This window comes from Choloepus didactylus, chromosome 14 (genome assembly GCF_015220235.1).
Source record: "Choloepus didactylus isolate mChoDid1 chromosome 14, mChoDid1.pri, whole genome shotgun sequence".
NCBI classification, from domain to species: Eukaryota; Metazoa; Chordata; class Mammalia; order Pilosa; family Megalonychidae; genus Choloepus; species Choloepus didactylus.
Genome location: NC_051320.1, coordinates 80304295 through 80324743, shown reverse-complemented (window position 1 = coordinate 80324743; position 20449 = coordinate 80304295). Strand labels below are relative to the sequence as shown.

Here is a 20449-nt window from a genome sequence, read left to right as displayed (position 1 = left end):
AAAGATGATGAAGTTGAGGATCTTGAGATGGGGAGTCCACTAACTACTATATTCATGGTGGCCCCTCTACTATAACACTATTATAGCAATGTTCAGTATAAACAATATTTTGAGATATCTGCAAAAATTATAATGTGATATAAAACATCTGTGATTACTACTGGGTAGTCAACACTAATGCTATTGTGGTTGGTTGCCTCTATTCATAGTTGATGATATTGCTAAATTTTAATTAGAAGTTAGTGGAAATAAAGATGTGAATTTTTTCCCATTCAAGTTTTATGGACTTCCTGAATGTCACCCATGAACTCTTGGGGGATCTGTAAACTCCAGGTGAAGAACCTCTGCACTGAACGAATAAGCAAAATTCATCAAGGGTCAGTTTTGAGTCTTTATAACACATGTCTAATTATATCTGTTAAATTCAAGGATAAAAATACCTTATTTTAAGGATCAAATCAAAGTAGGAATTTAAGCTAAGAGGGTACCATTTATTTAACATATGTTTCCTGAGAATCTGGAACATATGTGTCAAAAACTCAATAAAGGGTCCAGGGATTCAGAGATGAGCCAATGGACACAGTCTCTGCTCTCCTAGAGTTTATACTCTAGCTACATTCTGTTGAAAGAAGAACTCAATCATCGTAATAAAACAACCACTTGGTTTCCTGGTGCCAAAATGGCTTCTTCTGTCTCCTATGGGGAAGGGCAGTGACATGGAACCAGGGGCCTTGAATACTAGCCATGGCTGTACCACTGTGTAACCTTGGATAAGTTAGTTAACTTCCACATACCAAACTTCTCTTGTGAAAAATAAAAGGATTGCATTATATGATCTTCATGGTCACTCTCAGTTCCAATAATCCATTCATGAAAATAATATTTATTGGAAAATATTTTTTTTTATTTTAATGTTTCTTAGAGGTTCTTACTGCATTTATGAAGTCAATGCTGCCTTTCAGCCTGAGATTTATACCATTGTAATGCTAATGGGGATTATTGGAATGTTCGGCAAAAACGTCAGCTTCTTTACTGAAGTTGAATACGTCTGAGAAACCATAAAGCAGCCCATCCTTTCATGTTCTGCTGAGTTTCAGAAACTTTCTCTAGTTTATGTTGGCCTTTTTAATGTTGTGGCAAGGAAGAGAAGACAAGGACCTGAGTTTTTTTCAAAAACTGAATCTTAAAGTATTGGGGTCATAGAGGACAGGTTAGGGGAAGGGCAAGGGATGCTTCCCAGAGATAACTTTCTAGAATTCTGCAGTTGATTTTCCTATAGAAGTAGTGTGAGTCATTGGGACCTGATTTATTAGTACCGTAATTCAGGTGTGGAAGGGTTTTCCCAGTGTTTTTTTGACTGGCCTGACATGTCACCAGCAAGAATAATTTCTTTGGAAAACACACCCCAGGCGTGCCTAATTTACCCAGCTAATTTTTAGTATGCCAGCCATTGGCAAATTATAGATTGCAAAAAAAAAGTGAATATTCACTAGAGATTAATGTTCAGCTGTTCAACGTGAATAGACAGCAATCCTCTAAGCCTTTCTCTATTTATTGATAAAAGTTGATATTTTAAATACCGAGTGAATATAATCACTTTTAAGTGATGTAAATGCAAGCCTCAATCCATTCACTTTGTTGATTTGTTCTTAAAGCTAAAGTGATCTCTTTCACTTTTTTCTCCTTTCCAGAAATATTTTCATATCTGGGGATCTACCATCTTGATTATGAAAAAAAATCTGTGGGCCAAGCAAATAATGTTGATGCAGAGAGAACTGCTGAACTCAATCCTGAATCCAAAGTCAGTAAATATTTATTGAGGATCTACTCTGGTGCCTGCCACTGGGCTATGTACCAGGGATGCATTAGGACATTAGGAAGACAAGGGTCCTGTTTTAGTAGTGTGAGTCTCTCAGTTAACAAGTAAACAAGTAAATATACAAGGCAATTCAGATTGTGATAAGTGTAATGGAGAAAACAAGCCACATATGAAGTGACAGAATGCATTGGGGTGGGGACTGTTCAGATTGGTATTTAGGAAAGGCCTCTCTCACTAGGTGACAATGAACTGAATTTGAATAATAAGGAGCCAGCAATGTAAAGATCTTAGGGGCAGGATTATCCCAGGTAGTGGAAAAAATAAGTGTTCCTGATGCAGCAATATGCTTGGCACATTCAAAAAGCAGAGTGGTTGGGGTTGAGATCAGGTGCAGACGTAGGTAGGGACAGACCATAGGAGATTTAGACTAGTTGGGTTTTATTCTAAGTATAATGAGAAGTATTGGGAATTTTAAAGCACAGAAATAACATGCTCATGTTTATAAACTTTTACAGTATCTTAGAATCACAGATATTCAGAACTTGAAGGGATTTTAGAGATTACCTGGTAAAGTTTTACTTACATTTAAAAAAAAATTAAATCTCATAGGAGTTAGATGATGTGTCTGAGGCCATACAGATAGTGCAGGCAGATCTAAGACTCAACCAATTCTGGCTCCAGAACTAGTGTTCCTTCTATTCCAGTACTTGGTTTTGCCATTTTAGGCCGATGTGAATGAGGAAGACTGCAGCCTTCTTTTGAGTCTCTTTGAAAAACTGTTCCTAAGCCACAAGACTAGTAACAGGAATGCTGTAGTCAACAAGCTTGTTTTCAAGTCCTTGCAGTTGCCCCAGGAAAAGTCAATACTATGTTCAGGTGTCAACTGCACCAGTGCCCCATGAACCCAAATAATTCTCAGTAAGCGCATATACCTGCTATTCCAAATACCTACCATATAATCCTGGAATCGGAATTTTATAGCAAAAGGGAACTTTGGGTTCATTTGTCTAATCTCTTTAGCAACAGGGAAATTGATTTTACCTGTGTTCCTCTCCAAGGACTCTCACATCGGTTTTTCCCTCTTTTTAATACCATCTACTTATTTATATATTATTTACATTGCAAATCTGAGTCTGGGATGCACAGGATATTTGTTGGTCAATGTGGGAGTGTTACTTTTGAACTGTTACATTAAACCTGAACTGGTCCAGTAGGAAAATATTAAATGAGCACATAGTGCCTGCCTACAGTCAGCCTTAGGGATACAGCAATGAACGAGACAGACCATGTCACTGCCCTCGTGGAGCATGTGCTCTTCTCCATTGAGTTTATCACTTAAAGAAGTCTGTGGAAGGATAAAGATAAAGAGAACATAAATCAGAAAATTTTCCAGCCATTTGAGTAGCTTCAAATAGCCAGGAATAAAAAGATGCCATAGTTGTAGCTACCATGGTGGTTGCTATTGGCTCAAAGCTGGATTTCTAAAGTTCTCATTATGTGGCTGCAATAAAAAAAGTAAAATTTGCTAATTTTACAGTCATTTCACAGTTTATGAAGAGCTTAGACTTACTCTTACTTTTCATTACTTTGGCAAGCACTTACTGTGCACCCATTATGCATTACTAGGCACCAGAGACCCAAAGCTGAACAAAACAGACCCAGTTCCTGCCTTCATGAAGCACAGGCATACCTGGGAATCAGATGCTAATCAAGTAATTAAAACACTGAAGAGAGCTGGGGGTGGGAGCTATGTGATAGAGACACCTGGTAGGAGATATAATCTTGTTTGAGGGAAGGGAGGGCCAGGGAAAGCATTTTTGAGGAAGTGATGACATTTCAGCTGAGGACTGGGGGATGGGAAGGATGAACTGGGTCAAAGGAGCGGAAAGGTAGGAAGAGAAAGAAAGGACTGCAAGCAGAGTGGAGAGGAAATGAGAGAGTATAAGGCAGGATAGAGCATTGGAAGGTTCTAGGAGGTGACAAAGGACTAGTGTGTCTGACGCTCAGCCCAGTAGGAGTGACAGATAAAGAGGAAGAGGGAGTTGGGCCCAGTAATGCAGGGTCATGGAGGTTGTAGCTAGGATTGTGTACTGTATACTGAGAGCAATGGGAAGCCATTGATGAGTTTAAGGAAGTGAATGGCATACTTAAATTTGCTTTTTATATAAATAATTGTGGCTGCTATGGAGAATGGATCCAAGTGTTGGGAGACAAGTTAGGAGACCCACGTTGTGTATCAGTTGGGTGATGACTGTTTATACTAGAAAAGTGGCACTGGAATGGGAAGAAGTGGACTTGGATGAGAGTAGCTTTGGTTTGGGGACTACAGGGGCAAGATCTGGAGAAATTTAAAGAAGAACCCACTAGATTTCTGGCTTGAGCAGCTGGGTGAATGGTAATAGTGTCATTCAATGAAATAGAGCAAAAGGTGTGAAAAGATGCCTTTTCCTTATTTATCATTGCAACTACCCACTAAGGCAGGTATTGCTTTGAAGATTCTAAAGGGGAGGAAAGTAGGGCTCAGAAACCTTAAAGAACTTTTTCTAGGTTACACAAAGAATTAAGTTATGGGACTTCTGACAGCAAATTCCATGATTTTTCTAATATACCATGCCTTCGTTAATCTTGAATTCAATGCTTTGAATTCCTCTGTGGTAGAGGGAGAAGAATGTAGCAGGAAAAGTTAAGACTGGGAGACCAGAGATGGAGGAGGACATTTTTTGTTTCAAGATTCAGAGGAAATGACAGTAGGTTTTGTGCAGAGGACTAGGTCAAATTGGAAGGGATATTTCTATATACCACAAAGACAAGACTGGCAGGTGCATAGGCTGGAATCTGAAAGCCAAGAAAGACAAGAACATGATAGGAATTGGTCTGGGGATACTGCCCAGAGAAGCCACAGCTCTTTGAACTTGCTTTTGCATCTTAGCAGAGGCCAACCAACCAAAATTAAAACGTCATGACTGGTATAAGCACTACAGGCCTCCATATCCCATTTGGTTATCCCAGTTGTCGAAGCAGTAGAAGTGTGGAAAAAGATGTTTTCCTCAAGGGCTTCTCACCATGGGATGGTCACCAAATTTATTGGGGTGAAGACCGTTGTATTTACACATAGGCAATTGATATTCTGCTCTGCATTGTTGTTTAATATTGGTACCTACAATAAATTGTAAGTTTTTCAAGTGCTTTATGATTTGTATCCTTCATTTACTCATTTATACAATTTTTATTGACCATTTCTTTTGTCAGGCTCTATTTTAAGAGCTAGGATTTAGTGGTGAACAGGACAAAGTCCCTAAATAGACTATAAAGAAGTATACAAATAAATGAAAAAGTTAATTTTGGATAACAAAAATTATAACACAGTAAAGCAAAGTGACATGATTGCGAGTAAACAGGAGAGAGTCAACTTTATATAGAGTGGTCAGAAAAAGTTTTGAGATCTGAATGACAAAAAGCCAGCCATGAGGAGATCCAGAAGCAGAGTACTGTATGCAGAAGGAATCACAGGGAGCAAAGGCCCTGAGACAAGGGCAAGTGGGCCCATGGCCAGAGCATAAAGGAGGTCTCTGTAGCCTCAGTGTAGTTAGTAGAGGTAAGTATGTAAAGAGATGGGGTCTCAGAAGTGCACTGGGCAGGATGGGTTGTGTAAGCCCAGTAGGGCTTGGTGAGGAGTCTGATTTTTATTCTAAGTACAAAGGAAGGTCATTTCGGGGTTTGACATGATGTGCCGGTTGGAATGTATTATGTCCCCCAAAACGCCATGTTCTTTGATGCAATCTTGTGGGGTAAGTTGCTTTAGTGTTGATTAGATTTTGGAACCTATTGATTGTGTGTTTCCATGGAGATGTGACTCAAGCAACTGTGAGTGAAACGTCTGACTGGATAATTTCCATGGAGGTGTTACCCCACCCTTTCAGGTTGGGTGTTAATTGGATCACTGGAGTACTTTAAAAAGAGTCTCACAGGCCCAGATGCAGAGCAGCTATGAGTGACATTCTGGAGAGCAACTGAGAGAGATATTTTGAAGACGGCCATTGAAAGCAGACTTTTGCTCCAGAGGAGCTAAGAGAGGACAAATGCCCCAAGAGCAACATTTTGAAGAACTCACAGGAACTGAGAGAGGAGCTAGAACAACACAACCTGGGATCAGCAGATGCCAGCCACGTACCTTCCCAGCTTAGAGAGGTTTCCTAGACGTCACTGGCCTTCCTTCAGTAAAGGTACCTGATTGTTGATGCCTCATCTTGGACACTTCATGGTCTTAAGACTGTAACTGTGTAACCAAATACACCCCCTTTATAAAAGCCAATCCATTTCTGGTGTTTCGCTTAACAGCAGCATTAGCAAACCGAAAGACATGATATGAATTACGTTTTAAGATAACCATTTTGGCTACTTCAAGGAGTAAGGATTTGAATAAGGCTTGAGTGGAGTTACACTACTACGATTGTCTAGGCAAGACCTGATGGGGCCTGGACAAAGACGGTGGCAGCAGAGGCAAAAGGAAGTGGTCAGATTTGAGACATATTTTGGAGGAGAACCTAAAAGACTTGCTGACAGATTTAGATGTGCTTGTAAAGGAATGAAAGGGTTAAAAGGCAACTTCTAGGTGTTTTCTTTTAACAGCTTTATTGGCATTTATATACCATAAAATTCGTCTCTTTAAAATACTCAGTTCAATGGTTTTTAGTATATTTGCAGAGTTGAACTATAACCATAATCTAATTTTAGAATATTTTCATCACTCCAGAAAGAAACCCATACCCAACTGCAGTCACTCCCCATTCCCCCTTACCTCTTCCAGCCTGGGGAACCATTAATCTATTTTCTTAGTCTAAATATCTGCCTAGTCTAGACATTTCAGTCCTAGAGTTTTGACCGAAGAATTTGGTAGACGGTAGTGCCTTTCACCTCGGGCTAGGTTGAAGATGGATGGAGTAGAATCAGGAGTTCTTTCCCCATGTCATACTTGAGATGCATATTAAGTACCAAGTAGAGATGTCAAGTAGCTGCTCAACACATGAGTCTGGACTTGTTAGTGGAGATGGAGATTTGGGAGTCATTGGCATATAGATGGCATTTATAATTGTGGGATTGCTTGAGATTCCCTAAGGTGAAAGTGTAGGTAGAAAGAGAAGGCTGAGGATCAATCCCTGAACATGGCAATATTTAAAGGTAATACAGAAGAACCTTTAAAGAAGACTTAGAAGAAACAGCCATTGAAACCAGAGGAAACCAGAAGAATGCTTTCTCAGATGTCAAGAAGAGTATGTTTCTAGATTGAGGGAGTAGTTCACTGCTTCACATACTATAGAGATTTGGAAGAAAATCAGAACAGGTAAGTGGCAACATGGACCTTGTAAGTGATCTGATAAAAGCACTTTTGGTGCAGTGTTGGGAGTGGAACCCCAATTGTGTGGGTTAAAGAGTAAGTGGGAAATGAGGAAGTGTAGGTGCTGACCATGAACATCTCTTCCCAGAAGTTTTACCCTGAAGGGAAACAGAAATGAGGCTGTAGTTGTATATGAATATGTGTTCAAAAGAAGTTTTGTTTTGTTTTGTTTTGTTTTGAAGATGGAAGATAATGGAAGGTGTTTCTTCTTGGTAGGAATTATCCAGTAGAGAGAAACTGAAGATGTAGGAGATGAAGGATAATACTAGGAGTACTTTCCCTGAGCAGGCATGATAGTTGAGATCCAAAGAATAAGCCTCTGATGAGAGCAGGGACCCTTTGTCTATCGTAAAGGGAGAGAAGGCCCAGAAGTAGGAACAGTTAAAGAAGGTTGTGCTGTTCGCCAGCCACATTCAACTGCTCAGAATCAGGCCTGGATATTTGGCCAATATTTGGGCTTAGCTATAGCTATATAGAGAGGGTCAAGGAAGTTAAGAGTGTTTCAAAAGGAGACATTTTAATGATGGAATTTAGGCTGTGTTTTCAAAGGGAAGTGAAGACATGAGAGGATTGATGGATAATGAAAGTGTTAGAGTCAATGGATTAGAGGCACTAGTAGGGTTCAATAATTGTGGTTAAGGAGGATTAGGGATAAATGATCTAGAAGGAATGGAGGTGATGTGGGGTCATGATTCGATCCCCAACAACAGATAAACCTTATAATTATTATATATCCTTTTGTCCGGCCTGTGGGAGTGTGTCCAGCTGAAAGACCTTAGAAAGCATCAGGTATGGTCTGAGACATGAACTTTTATTCAGGGGAACTTAGTACAGGAGAAATCAAACAGCTTCAACGGCAGCCGTCAGAGAATCAGAAGGTGTCCCGCAATTAAGCAGGAATCAGCAGGGCCAGTTATAGGGGCTTGAAACAAAGACATTCCAGTGGGTATGAGGTAAATGGATCTTGTAACATTTAGATTAGCTACACGCTAAGAAGGGAGTAACAATCTCAGTTCCGGAACCAGTGGTCCTTGGAAAGGTTTAGTTAATACATTGCAGGAGGGAGAACTGACTATCTGCACACTCCCTCTCTCTGCGAGGGGCCAGTTACATTTTCATTAACTGTCCTGGGTCACCCAGGCTGCTGACTGCTTGAGTTCACAGAATCTTAGGGAACTTCCCAGGCCCTGGGCTCCTACATCTTTCTAGTGTAATTTTTATTTACTCAAATTAATAATTACTTCGTTTTTATTTTCCTTAGTTTTCCGGGTACCTATCACTAGTACATTCCCACATTCACCCCCAGAAGTGTAATTCTCCGTTCAATACTTTCAAACACATCAGAAAAACTGATTAAGTTCATCTCTTTCTTAGAGGCATTCTGCCCTCTATTGCCTCCCACATAGATTGGTTGCTCTTGTCCTTTTCCTCACTACTGGGTGGGATCCCATTGCCTGGATCTCTTGGTTTATCCTCTCAATTTGAGGAAGCCCATCTTCTGGTTTCTTCCTGATATGATGATGGCACATAAGTATTTGAAGACTTTGATGTCTGAAAATGCTATAATCTTCACACCAGCTTGCTAGATGTAGGTTTCAACACTGGAAATAATTTTCCCAAGAATTTTGAAGTTATTTCTCCATTGTCTTCTGGCTTCCAGCAATAATGCGGTGATATCTGACACTATTCTGAAACAGGATCCTTTTCTACTAGAACTGCTTCCTTCACATACACCTTCCTCCCACCATTGACTTTGGTGCTGGAAATTGTTAGGATCTTCTCTTTGTCCCCAGTGATCTGAAATGTCATAATGACATGCTTCAGAGTGGGTCCTTTTTCATTTAGTTCTGAGACTTCAATGGTCTCTATTAATCTGGGAACAAATGACCTTCACTTTGGGGAGCTTTCCTTTAATCTTTTCTTTGACAAGTTTCTCCCTTGCATTTTAAAAAAACTGTTTTTTCTTTTTGAACTCTCTTGCACCTCCTGACCTGATTCTCTAATTTTATTATTTATCTTCTATTTTATATTTTCTTATATTATCTATTCATTTTTTTAATTTTCAAGAAATAGTTTTTGCTCTCTGGATGTTCCTATTTTTATAAACTCCTATTTTTTCATAGATGAAACAGCTTCTTATACTTGGCAAAGATGTTAATGTTATGCATTTTCAAAAAGTTTCATTTTGTTCCCTGTGAACTCAGAGTTCATTTTTTTAAATGCTGGCTATTTTGGCTCAATCTTTTCATGTTGAAGGCTTCTTAAATTGACTAGTGATTTTTTTATTGTTGACTTATATATTGTATTTAAGTGTGAGACAATTAAAAGCTGTTTGGAAACTCTGTGGTTGGCAGTGCTGGTTAATTGGTGGGCAGCATGGTAGAATGGTCTGGCTGAGCTCTTTTATTGGCCACTCAGAGAAGAACCCTCCAACAGCATGCCACCAGTGTTGCTGAAGTGGTGCGGGAGAAGACTGCCAGGGATCCTCTGAGTTAGTACATGGCTTTCGCTGAACCGCCTTATTTTTGGTATGCCACCCCTACTCTCAGCTGTTCCTGGTGCCCCCAAGCCCATTTATCTCCACTAGTAAGTTTCTAGACTTCTGCTGGGGTGAGGAAGGGGCAATCTCCCAGCTGCATAGGGATGGAGGAGGGGGGTGGTCTGGGTTTATAACTTCTCCTTTTACATATATTTCCAACTAGTTCTTTTTTAGCTCAATTGTAGCTCCACTTTTAGAGTATCTGATGCCTCAAATTCCTGTGCCATTTTGAGGCTTTGCTGCTTAAATTAAACTTTTATATTGCTACACTTCCAGCTTAGTTTTCACCTTTCTTTGGTCCACTAAGTTAGTTACTCCTCCATCTGCTTTCAGTTTTACCTAATTGTGTTGCTGACATCTATCCTCCCATTAACTCTGAGATTGTGATGTCTTTTTAGCGCATTTACATTCATTTTAGTGTGCTCTTATTAGAGTGGCCATATTATATGTGTTCAACCCATCATTTCTAATGATTACTTTCTTGTCCTTAATTTACTGGATTTTTGCTGCCTGCACTTGAAACTCTACAAACTTTCTCATCCTCTGGCTTCTGTGGCTACAGTATCTTTTTCTCACTCACCTCTCCTGCAATATCATCTCACTTTCTTTCCTCTATCCTTTCTTCTTCGCTGCTTATCCCTTCAATTTGTTGCTTCCCAGGGTTCCATCTGAGGTGCCCTTATCTTTTCATTTACATGTTTTCTGTTATCAATGTCATCCACTTGCAAGGATTTAACTGCTTCCTAAATACGGTTGATTCCCAATTCTATGTTTGTGGCTCCAGACTCACATAAAGCTCACAAATCAGACAGAGATAAAGAGAAACCTGTTTCCCTATATCCTAATGAGGCAAAGCTTATATTCTAGACCCCAAACAGGGTCCTTAGATAAAAGGAAATAGCAGAAGTGAAGGAAGGCATTCAACTTCATGAAAGTAACAAACAAGAGCCAAGGAGAGCTGTATTAGTTATAATATGCTAACTTTTGCTACCATAATAAACAATTCCTAAATCACATTGACTTCAAACAAAAAAGTTTATTCTCTGTTATGCAAACTCTGCTATAGGTTAGAGAAAATCTCCAGGACAGCTGTCCTCCAACATTGGCTCACTATTCTATTCTAGGCAGGCCTCTTCAATTTCATGGAACTTCCAGTGGTAGGTGAGGAGAGAACTGGACCGTTGAGTGCAGGCAATTAAATGGCTGCATCCAGAGGTGAAACAGGTCAGTTCTCCATTTCATCGGCCAAAGCACGTCACACAACCACCTCTAACTTCCAGAGGGCAGGAAAGTGCAGTCCTCTCAGGCCCTGTGGATTGGATCCTGTTGAACAGTAGTAATGCATAGCACTGAAAATATTAGGCCTTATTTTATTTAGGAAATTTGGCCTTAAACAAGGTGTCATTTTATTTTTATACTCAGTGGCTGCTACAGAGTGTCAATATATGTTTAATTAGATGTGTGTTAGGAGTTATTTGATAAGTCTCTTTGAAAAGGTGTTCAGAAAGTCTGAATTGATACCTTATTTTCCCTTCAAAACAAGCGGGCACATTCAGAAATCTTTCCACTGACCTTCCTTCTGGGATCCAGATGGAGTTATTTTTCAAAAATAGTTCTCACAGCATCTAAATATTTGGAAGCCTAAGAATTAGAGTTTAAAATTTGAGGAGAAGGCAGTTCATTGTTCTTTTGTTTATCCTTATCTTGACCAAAATCTCTCCCCAATTTCAAACACTAAGGGCAGACTGGAAGGGGGAAAAAAGTTACAAAATTTTGTCCTTAGAGAGTTGAGGAGGGGTGTGTGTATGTGGATGTGCGCACGTACACTTTTTATGTTGGGTGGCTGGACAGTCACCAACCATCTTGTTGCCTCTGGGTGTGTTAACGGGAAGATAAATATGAGTCTCATGGAGCATGAAATTGAGTCCAGGAGTTTGTAGCCCCAATTAATAGCTCCTTTCTTCTATTTTCCATTATGCTGCTATGAGATATTTCTTGCCTGAGATGGACACTTTCAACATGTAGGTTAAATCTTTAGTAACGACATGTCGCATGGGTAAAGATGAGAAGCAGTACTGAATGATATGTGTAGAGGAATGTAAAGGATCTAAAAGAGGGGATTGTCCATTTGGGATTTATTTAGGGATTTCTTAACTATTTTTCATACCAGCAGTGTTCCATAGTTCCTTTCTTTAAAGGCTTCGTTTTTGTTAAAATTATACATGCTTATTATAAACAATTCAAGCAACCAAGATGAGGGCAAAGGAGAAAGTTTTAAAAAATTATCTCATATCCTAACAATAAAAATAACCAGTATTACATTGGATGAGTGTCATTATAGGCATCTCTACTGATACATAGAGAGAAGGACAGTAAACACCACTGGTTTTTCTTTGGTTTTGCTCTGGTTTTTTTCCTACCTCCCTGGCTTCTCTGCCTCTTACAACCTCTCAGTGATAAACAGGCCCAAACCATCTCCTCATCTCCATTTTTACTTTATCCCAATGGGAATCCAGCCAGTCCTATAACTTTAAGTGATACCTGGGTGCTAATGGCTTCCAAATTTATAACTCTAGCCTTGTCCTTTGGAAACTGTACTGCTAGGTTGCAGGGGGTTGGGGCATAAAGGTTTATGGAGAAAACAGAGACCCTTGTTGGATTCTCTTTCTTTCAGCTCTAAACTTATATGAGTCTCTGACACGTCTAGACATACTGTGTACTGCTAACCTTAATTTTCTTATCGTAATGCCTTTTAATACTACCTATCATTTGTTGGGCACCTACTATATAGGTATTGTGTCATGAATTTTGCACCCATGGACTCATTTTGCTCTCATAATTTTGTGGGGGAGGGGGATTTTAAGAAAAACAAAACAAAACAAAATATCAAGTCTTAGAAAGATAACTTGTTCAAGTTGATACAGCTAGTTGGGATTTGAACTCAGGGTTATCCTTGCTCTATTAGCCTACATTATCTCATTTGCATTTCAATATGAATTTTACTATCAGCTTGACAATTTCCACACAGACACACAAACCCAGCTGGGATTTTGATTGTGATTGTACTGAATTTATAGATTAATTTGGGGAAAATTTACATCTTATACTATTGAGTATCTAAACTTGAACTGGAATTTCTCTCATTTAAGTCTTCTTTAACTTCTCTAATAAGATTCTGTGGTTTCCATTGTGAGGCAGCAACTTATTCACCACAACCGATGGAACAGGGGATTTCCATGGGTCAGATGATTAAGGCAGGAGCTTGATGGATGAGAAGCATTAAGAAGGGAACTGCAAACAAGGTAGGCAGAAGGAATTGTTAAAGGTCCCATTAACTAAAGCAACACTTTGAAGAATTTTGAAGTGGACATCAAAGCTGGGTGCATAACACATCATAAATTGTAGAGAGAAAATAGCCTTGTGCCCAGCCAGCAACAGTGATGCCAGGAACTCTGACAGTATTTACCTAACACAGTCTACTGTGGACTGATGTTTCAGCAACTATTTGTCATGAGTCAGAGACTGTGATTATGAACCAAGACATGACGATTGTCATCTTTAAAAGTGAAGAGCAGCCTGGGCTGAACCCACTCCAAGTTTGTATTCTGGACCCTACCTCCCTCTCTTCCATTTCTGTAACCAACCTACTGGCACTACCTCTTCGGCACTCTCACATTTCCTCTGAAACTCCCTTTCCCATCCATATCTAGCTCCATCCTACATTTCTCCACAGTTCCATTAATGGTTCCCATACCCTCCCCTCTCCCCATCTCCTACATTTATTCATATTCAGGGTATTCAAGTTTTCAGAGAATACCTGAATTCCAGTTAATTCAGGTGATTAACAGATTTGTTTTAGTTACCTAGCTGCTAAACAAATACCATATGATGGATTGGCTTAACAACAGGAATTTATTGGCTCACAGTTTCAGAGGCTAGAAGGCCTGATTCCTCTGTGTTGGTATCTTCTGGCTGGCTGGCAATCTGTGGGGTTCCTTGGTTTTTCCATCACATAGCAATGCACATGGTGGCATCTTCTCCTTTCTCTTCTGGTTCCATTAACTTCCAGCTCTGGCTGTTCCCCCTTGGCTTCTTTCTCTCTCTCTCTCTGTATAAAATTCATTCTGCTTATAAAGGACTCCAGTAATCTGGATTGAGGCTACACCTTAACTGATGAGAATTTATAGTTTCCTTCAGATAATGATAGCTGATATTTATTGAGCACTTAGCATGTGTCAGGTGCTGTCTGAAATGCTTTATACGTATCAACTCATTTCATTTCACTATACTCCTATAAAGTAGGTATCCTTATTTCCATTTAACAGATGAGCAAATTGATACACAGAGAGGTTGAGTTACTGGCCCAAGGTTATTCAGCTATTAAATGGTAGAGCAGGGACTCAAACCCAGGCAGTCTGGCTCCAGAGCTAAGGCTTTCAACCACTCTGTGACACTGTCATCTGAGGCTCAACTGGGACTGGATGGTCCACATGGCCTCATATATGTGTCTAGCAGTTTGCTGGGGCATTGGCTGATGCCGCCTCCTCCTCCACATGGCCTTTCCAGCAGGATAGCCCAGACTTCTTCATATGGCAGCTAGATTCCAAAAGGACAAGTGATATGCAGAAAATTGCCAAGTATACCTCCAGACAGGTCATTGAACGGAGAGGCTACCACATTAAGAAGCTTGAATCACATTGTTTATGTGGCAGCTTTAAAACATGTCCTCAAATTCTTTGGCATTTTTCCCACTGAGAGGTGGGGTCTATATCCTCATCACTTGAATATGGCCTGACCGTAGTGACTTGTTTGTAGCCAACAGAATTCGGTGTAAATGATGCTGTGTGACTTCTGAGGCTAGGTTAGAAAAGGCCATGAGCTACCGCCTGGCTCTCTTGAGACACTTCTTCTGGGAGAAGCCATCTGCTGTGTGAGAAGTCCAACTACCCTGAGACTGCTATGCTGGAGGGGTTGTGTGGAGGTGCTCTGGTTCACAGCCCCAGTTGAGCTTCCAGCTAACAGCCAGAATCAATTGTCACTCACAGGAGTGAGCCATCTTGGATGTCCAGGCCAGGAGAGCCTTCAGATGACTGCAGTTGCAACTGACATTTGATTGCCACTACATGAGAAACCCCAAGTAAGAACTGCCCACCCAAGCAAGCAACCCCTCCCCGAATTTCTAAATCACAAAATCATAAGCAAAATAGACTGGCTGTTTAAATCATTAAGTTTTGGCATAACGTATTATGCAACAACAGTAACCAGGACAGTTTACTAAACAATTTAAAAGAAAGAGAGAAGCAAGGGGAAAGGGATGGGTTAGGTTAACAAATTTAGGATAGGGTATGATCAGGGTGGAAAGACCACAGTACCTAAATTCTGTTTTATGCAATATCCATATGTTGTGTCTCTCTGTTGTGTCAGCCTCTGCAGACAGCGTGGTTATGAGGACCAGAGCGGGGAGGCTGTTCAGCAGATCAAAGAGGCCTGAAACCAAAACACATCTGTTTTATCAGCGAGATGCAGGGGTAAGTGCGTCTGCTCACCATACTTGCGATTAGCCTGCTGAGTAGTTTAGGCTATCTGCTTTTCTTGGGCAGAGAAACATGGGGCCATAATGGGGCTATAAAAGGCACTGCCAGTAGGTGACCAGTTTTGGGATCTCATACTACAGGTAGTATGATCCATGCCTTACTAATATTTAAGGTTTACTTGGTCATTCTCCCCCTTTCTATCTCAAGTAGCACTCTAATTTGTCCCATCTTTTTAAAATCTATGTTCAACACAGATCCATTGATTGTAACATGTCTCATAAATGACTTGCTTCTACATTTTAGTTTCTGTTAATTTCTATAGAGAATTGAATATTATTAAATACAGCAAATGCATTACAGCAAGCCCCACTGAGCAAGCACTTAACAGGTCAGATTTGCTGATGTCCCAGTCACTGGCAAGTCACATGGCCAAGCCCACAGTCAGTGTGGGAGGGGGCTAGATACTGGAGTGGATACCAGAAGGCATGATTCACTGGGGACCATTATTGAAACAATCTATCACTAACACATAGCTAGGAAATGGTTGATCCAGGGAACAAACTCTCAGCAATGTCTCTATAGCTCCCCACAGGAAACTGCTATCCCACAGACTGCTGGGGATGGGTTTCTTCTGAGAAGCTTTTTCAAACCGCACTTCCCAGGCCTCAAGCCATTAAATCAGAATCTCTTGTGGGTAGAAGATATGGGAGGAGAGGCAGCAATCCAGAACACTTGAGACTGGGTTTCAAATACTAGAAAGAGTCTCTGCATTTTCCACAAGAGAGCATTCTTAATTGTCATATACCACAGGGGCATTGCCCTGAAATTAAAATAAAATTACTTTTCATGTTTCTTTACATTAAAGCAGCGGTTCTCAAACTTTTGTGTGCATCAGAATCAACTGGAAGGCTTGTTAAAATAGCCGGGCCCCACCTCCAGTTTCTGATTCAGTAGGTGTTGGGTGGAGTGTGTGTGTGTGTGGGGGGGTGTCCACAAATTTGCATTTCTAAAAGGGAACCGGGTGATGTTGATTGGGCTAGTTCAGGGACCCACACTTTGAGAAACAATGAGTTGAAGCAGTAGGAAGTTTTAATAACATCCCTCCTTTACTCACATTTATATATTGACAGCAGATATGGTAAGGGTGGGATTTAGATTTTACTCGCAGAGATTACACTTGAGCAGATTTTTTTTCTGTAAGTGGATCTATTCGCTAAGCTCGGATGCCTAAGCGTTATTAGAAAGGCTCAGATGAAGCGGAATCTCTCTTAGCTAGAGATAAGGGGAAGCTTAATCTGGGTTTTGAAAGATGGGTAGGAAATCGTGGGCAATCGCAGAATTCTTTCCGCTTTGGCATAAAGAAAAAAAAAATGCAAGCAATCACCAAGAAAAGGTCTGTGACATTCTTGCCTCCGGCTCCAGCATGAACAATCTGCAGCTATTGGCATCAGAAAGGGAAAGCGTGTTACCCGAGTCCAGGTCTCGGTCTCAAACTCTCTTTGGGGAGGGACAGAACTGGCCTCGACTTTTCTTTGGAGCACCCAGAGCAGCACCGGGTGCCTCGGAGACCAGTCCGTCTGGCCCAGGCCGCAGTGAGCGCTGACTTGGCAAAGGGCGAGGATCGGGCGCTTCATTCCCCAAAGGCCTGCGCAGGGCGCTGTGATCCCGAGAGGGGCCGGGCGGCAGCGCAGTTCTCCGAAGCCGCCCGGCTGGTCTCCGCCTGGTCCCGGCGGGGCGAGGGGGACCGCAAACTGAGGCACCTTTCAGCACGAGCCCTAGATTTAGGCATCGCGCTGGGCGGGCCGGGCAAAAGGTTCAAAGCTCTTCCTTCCTATTCCCCTGGCTAGCTTTGAGAGTGGCAGATGCCAGGACTCGCGGGTACCGTGCCGTCTTAGCTTCTCCTTCACCGGCCGGAGGAGGTAGGGAAGCGCGCCGACGTTCCTGAGGCGCGCAGAAACGCCGCCCGCGAGCCTGCGGACTGCGCCTGCGCGGCTCCGGTCCGCCCCCTTTCCCTCCTTTGTGTCTGTTACCCTTTATACAGCCGCTAGGGGGAACGGCGGCGGCTGCGGTCTGATAGCTCAGCTGCTTTGAGGGCATCTGGAGCCCTACGGAGTGGGGACGTGGGGAAGCAAAAGGGTGAGAACGCCGGCGGGAGAGAGAGGGCGGCTCCGGAGGAGGGCGGTACGTGGCTGACTCATCCTTCTGGAAGATCAGACTGACAGACACACACACAAGCCGAACCCGCCCGCCCGCGCCGCTCCTCCTCAGCCGGGAGGTGCCCGCCCGCACCGCCCGCCCGCCCTCTCTAAGAGCTCCTGGGGCCCCGCCGCCTCCGAGAAAGTTTTGCTCGTCGGAGGGACCGGAACCGCCGCGTGCCTTTTGGAAGGGAAGTAGGGACGAAAGAGGAGGCAGCCGCCGCGCGGTCTGGGGGAGTGCATGGTGCCGGGCGCCTCGGCTGCCTATCAGGAGGGCATCGGGGCGGGGTCGGGCTGAGCCCAGAGCCTCCTTCTGCCCTCAGCCTCGCCAGAAATCGCCTTCTCGGACTGCCGCGGGGGGGCTCCCCGCTCCTCAGCCCGCCATGTCCCGGCTGCTGCCGCTGCTGAGGAGCCGGACCACGCGCAGTCTGAGGCCAGGCCCGGCCGCCGCGCCGCGCCCGTCCTCCTGGTGCTGCTGCGGGCGGGGTCTGCTGGCGTTGACGGCCCCCGGCGCCTTCCCCGTCGGCCCCAGGGGGCTGGGTACCCACCCTAAGAAGGAGCCCATGGAGGCGCTGAACACAGCGCAGGGCGCGCGCGACTTTATCTACAGCTTGCACTCCACCGAGAGGAGCTGCCTGCTTAAGGAGCTGCACCGCTTCGAGTCTATAGCCATCGCCCAAGGTAAGGGGAGCTGGTGGAGGGCGAGCCCCTGGGCCCTGAAGCTCTTGCCTCCCGCGCTCGCTGCCCGGGAGCCCTGACCAGCCCTCAGCCCCTCTGGGCCCCCCTCGCCTGGGACGAGGGGCGAACTTTCCTCCCCCCTGAGTGTCCCCGGGGCAGGTAGGACGGGAGCGGTTCGTGCCAGGCAGCCAGGGCCAACGCTTGACTGTTTCCTCCCCAGCCTCGGGATCCGGAGCTTCTGCCTCAAACGTCACCAGATACTGTTGTGATTTTGCTTTGGTTTGCGGGGTGCTTCCCCTCCCCAGCCCTCCTGCCCCTAATCAAACCCTTGCTGCTTTCCTGCGAACGTGCAGCCTCCTGCAAAGTGCTGCAAACCCGGCAGGCAGGAAGAAACTTTCTTGAATGGGCATCAAACGAAGATTTACTGGTGCCCAAAAGAAGGGGTGTTGCTTTGTAAGTCAGGGATGCGCTCAGCTGCTTCCCCGCCACCCCGCAAACATGTAGTTGTATTAATTTAAGCAGCAAAAGGAAATGTTTTCCTGGGAAATGGAAAGAACGGATCAAACCAGCAGCTGCAGCTACATATTGCATGCCCATAGAGGTTACGTGCTGCACAAGTTAAACTCCAGTTCTTGTTTTCATTTTCTCAGAGGTTGAAAGAAAGAAGTAAATTGAGAAGGCATTTTTCTGGGAATCTGTGGCTCGACAATAAAAAGCAGACTTCTGCTCCACAGTAGTTTGGAAGAATGAAACCTAAGCTATTTTTAAGCTAACATGTTAAAATAGGATATTTTTAAAATGAGAGCAGAATGTGGTAGGTCAGACTTGAGGTCTAGGCTAAAAGTTCAGAAAATCCAAAGGATGGAAGAAAGCAAATGACCAAAATGATTCATAAATCTTAAAATATTTGTCTTAAAATATATTTTCCATTTAAACACTACAATATAGACAAAACACATTGCTGCTCTTTTATATTACAGTCTGATGTGTTTGTAAGTTTTTTTTTAAGCTTATTTTTTTTTTCTTTAAACCAACTTTTGTTGGTAGGGACATGAACATCCCATAGATTCCCAAGTTAAGAGCACATTGATTTGGAACATGGCATTCAATTTGCCAGAGACACTTGTCTGTATCTTTGGCCTGTGGTTACCAATGGAGGAAAAAATTGTGTACCTCATAGTGTGAACCTTGCTTTGTAAACATGACTTATCTATGCTACTTCTTTAGAAATTCTTTATTGGTGGTGCCTTTTAACCACATCCCCCCACCCCCTTCAGTTCAGGAGATTGTAGACTGACTTATAGTATTGGATGATTCCAGTTATTGTCTATCCACAATAATTTAACAGGAAAAATGTAACATCCCAGTCAGTTCAGCTATTAAGTGTGTTAGAGCATCATGATGTTATATGTAGTCATTATCAAGTACTAACATATTTGCAAGTTATGTGTGCCCACAGTGTACAGTTGAAAAATAGTCAACTCTGAAAATCATTTCCTTGGAAAACGACATAGCCAATCATATACTGGAACATTAATTTTTGGAATATTTCTTCATGGGCAGAACTGTTGGCACACTCGTTTGGGCTTTTCTAAGTAAGTTCTTAGAAATTCTGCATTGTCAACCTTGTTACAAGATTTGAGGGCTCTATAGATATAATTTTATGGTAGTTGTTGAAAAGCATGTCCTGCAGTACATCTGGATAAATTTCACCCCTTAAATTATTGTTTTAGTACACGACTGCAATATTGCAGTAGGGATGCAATTATTTTCCAATGAAGATAATATTTTTAAATATTCTGGAAAGGACCTAAAATCTGTAGTCATTGGACACCAGTTTGCATCAATTCAACTTTACTACTTATGTAAGTTATTTGAGAGGGAATTTAGTAATTTAAATTGTTTCCTTTGTTCAAGAAAAACAGACAAGAAAATAGGAAGCGATGTGTTTGTCAAATCTTACCTTCTCTTTTTATGCTAAGGAACTTCAAGGTTTCAGTCAGCTATTTTTGCCAAAGTTGATGACGGAACTATTGCCCTTTGAATCAAATGGCACAGATGATACCACTTAAATTTTTAGTGCAGTATTAGTGTTCACTTACCCTTTTTAATATTGTTATGTATATTTATTATGTAGCAGATTACCTTACTCTTTAATGATTTCAGGTAAGAAAACATATAGCTCATTCCTTTGTTGAAATCAACATTTTTTTTTTCTGGTTGGACAAATGAACCCCCCCCCCCCCTTTTTTATGTTGTTTGTTGAATAATGTTTTAAAATAACTGATT

General features: G+C 42.2%; 1 protein-coding gene across 2 annotated transcripts in view; it reads left to right on the top strand.

Annotated features, from left to right (window-relative positions):
• The first annotated feature begins 17352 nt into the window (after positions 1–17352).
• The window catches only part of TMEM65 (transmembrane protein 65), a 75666-nt gene continuing 72569 nt past the window's right edge, over positions 17353–20449 (top strand). The window contains exon 1 of one of the 2 annotated variants that reach the window (XM_037802829.1): positions 17353–18163. In XM_037802829.1, coding sequence (XP_037658757.1) covers positions 17866–18163 — 298 coding nt within the window. In that variant the 5' untranslated portion in view covers positions 17353–17865. The remainder of the gene's footprint in view (positions 18164–20449) is intronic. The other variant, XM_037802828.1, reaches the window with a different exon arrangement.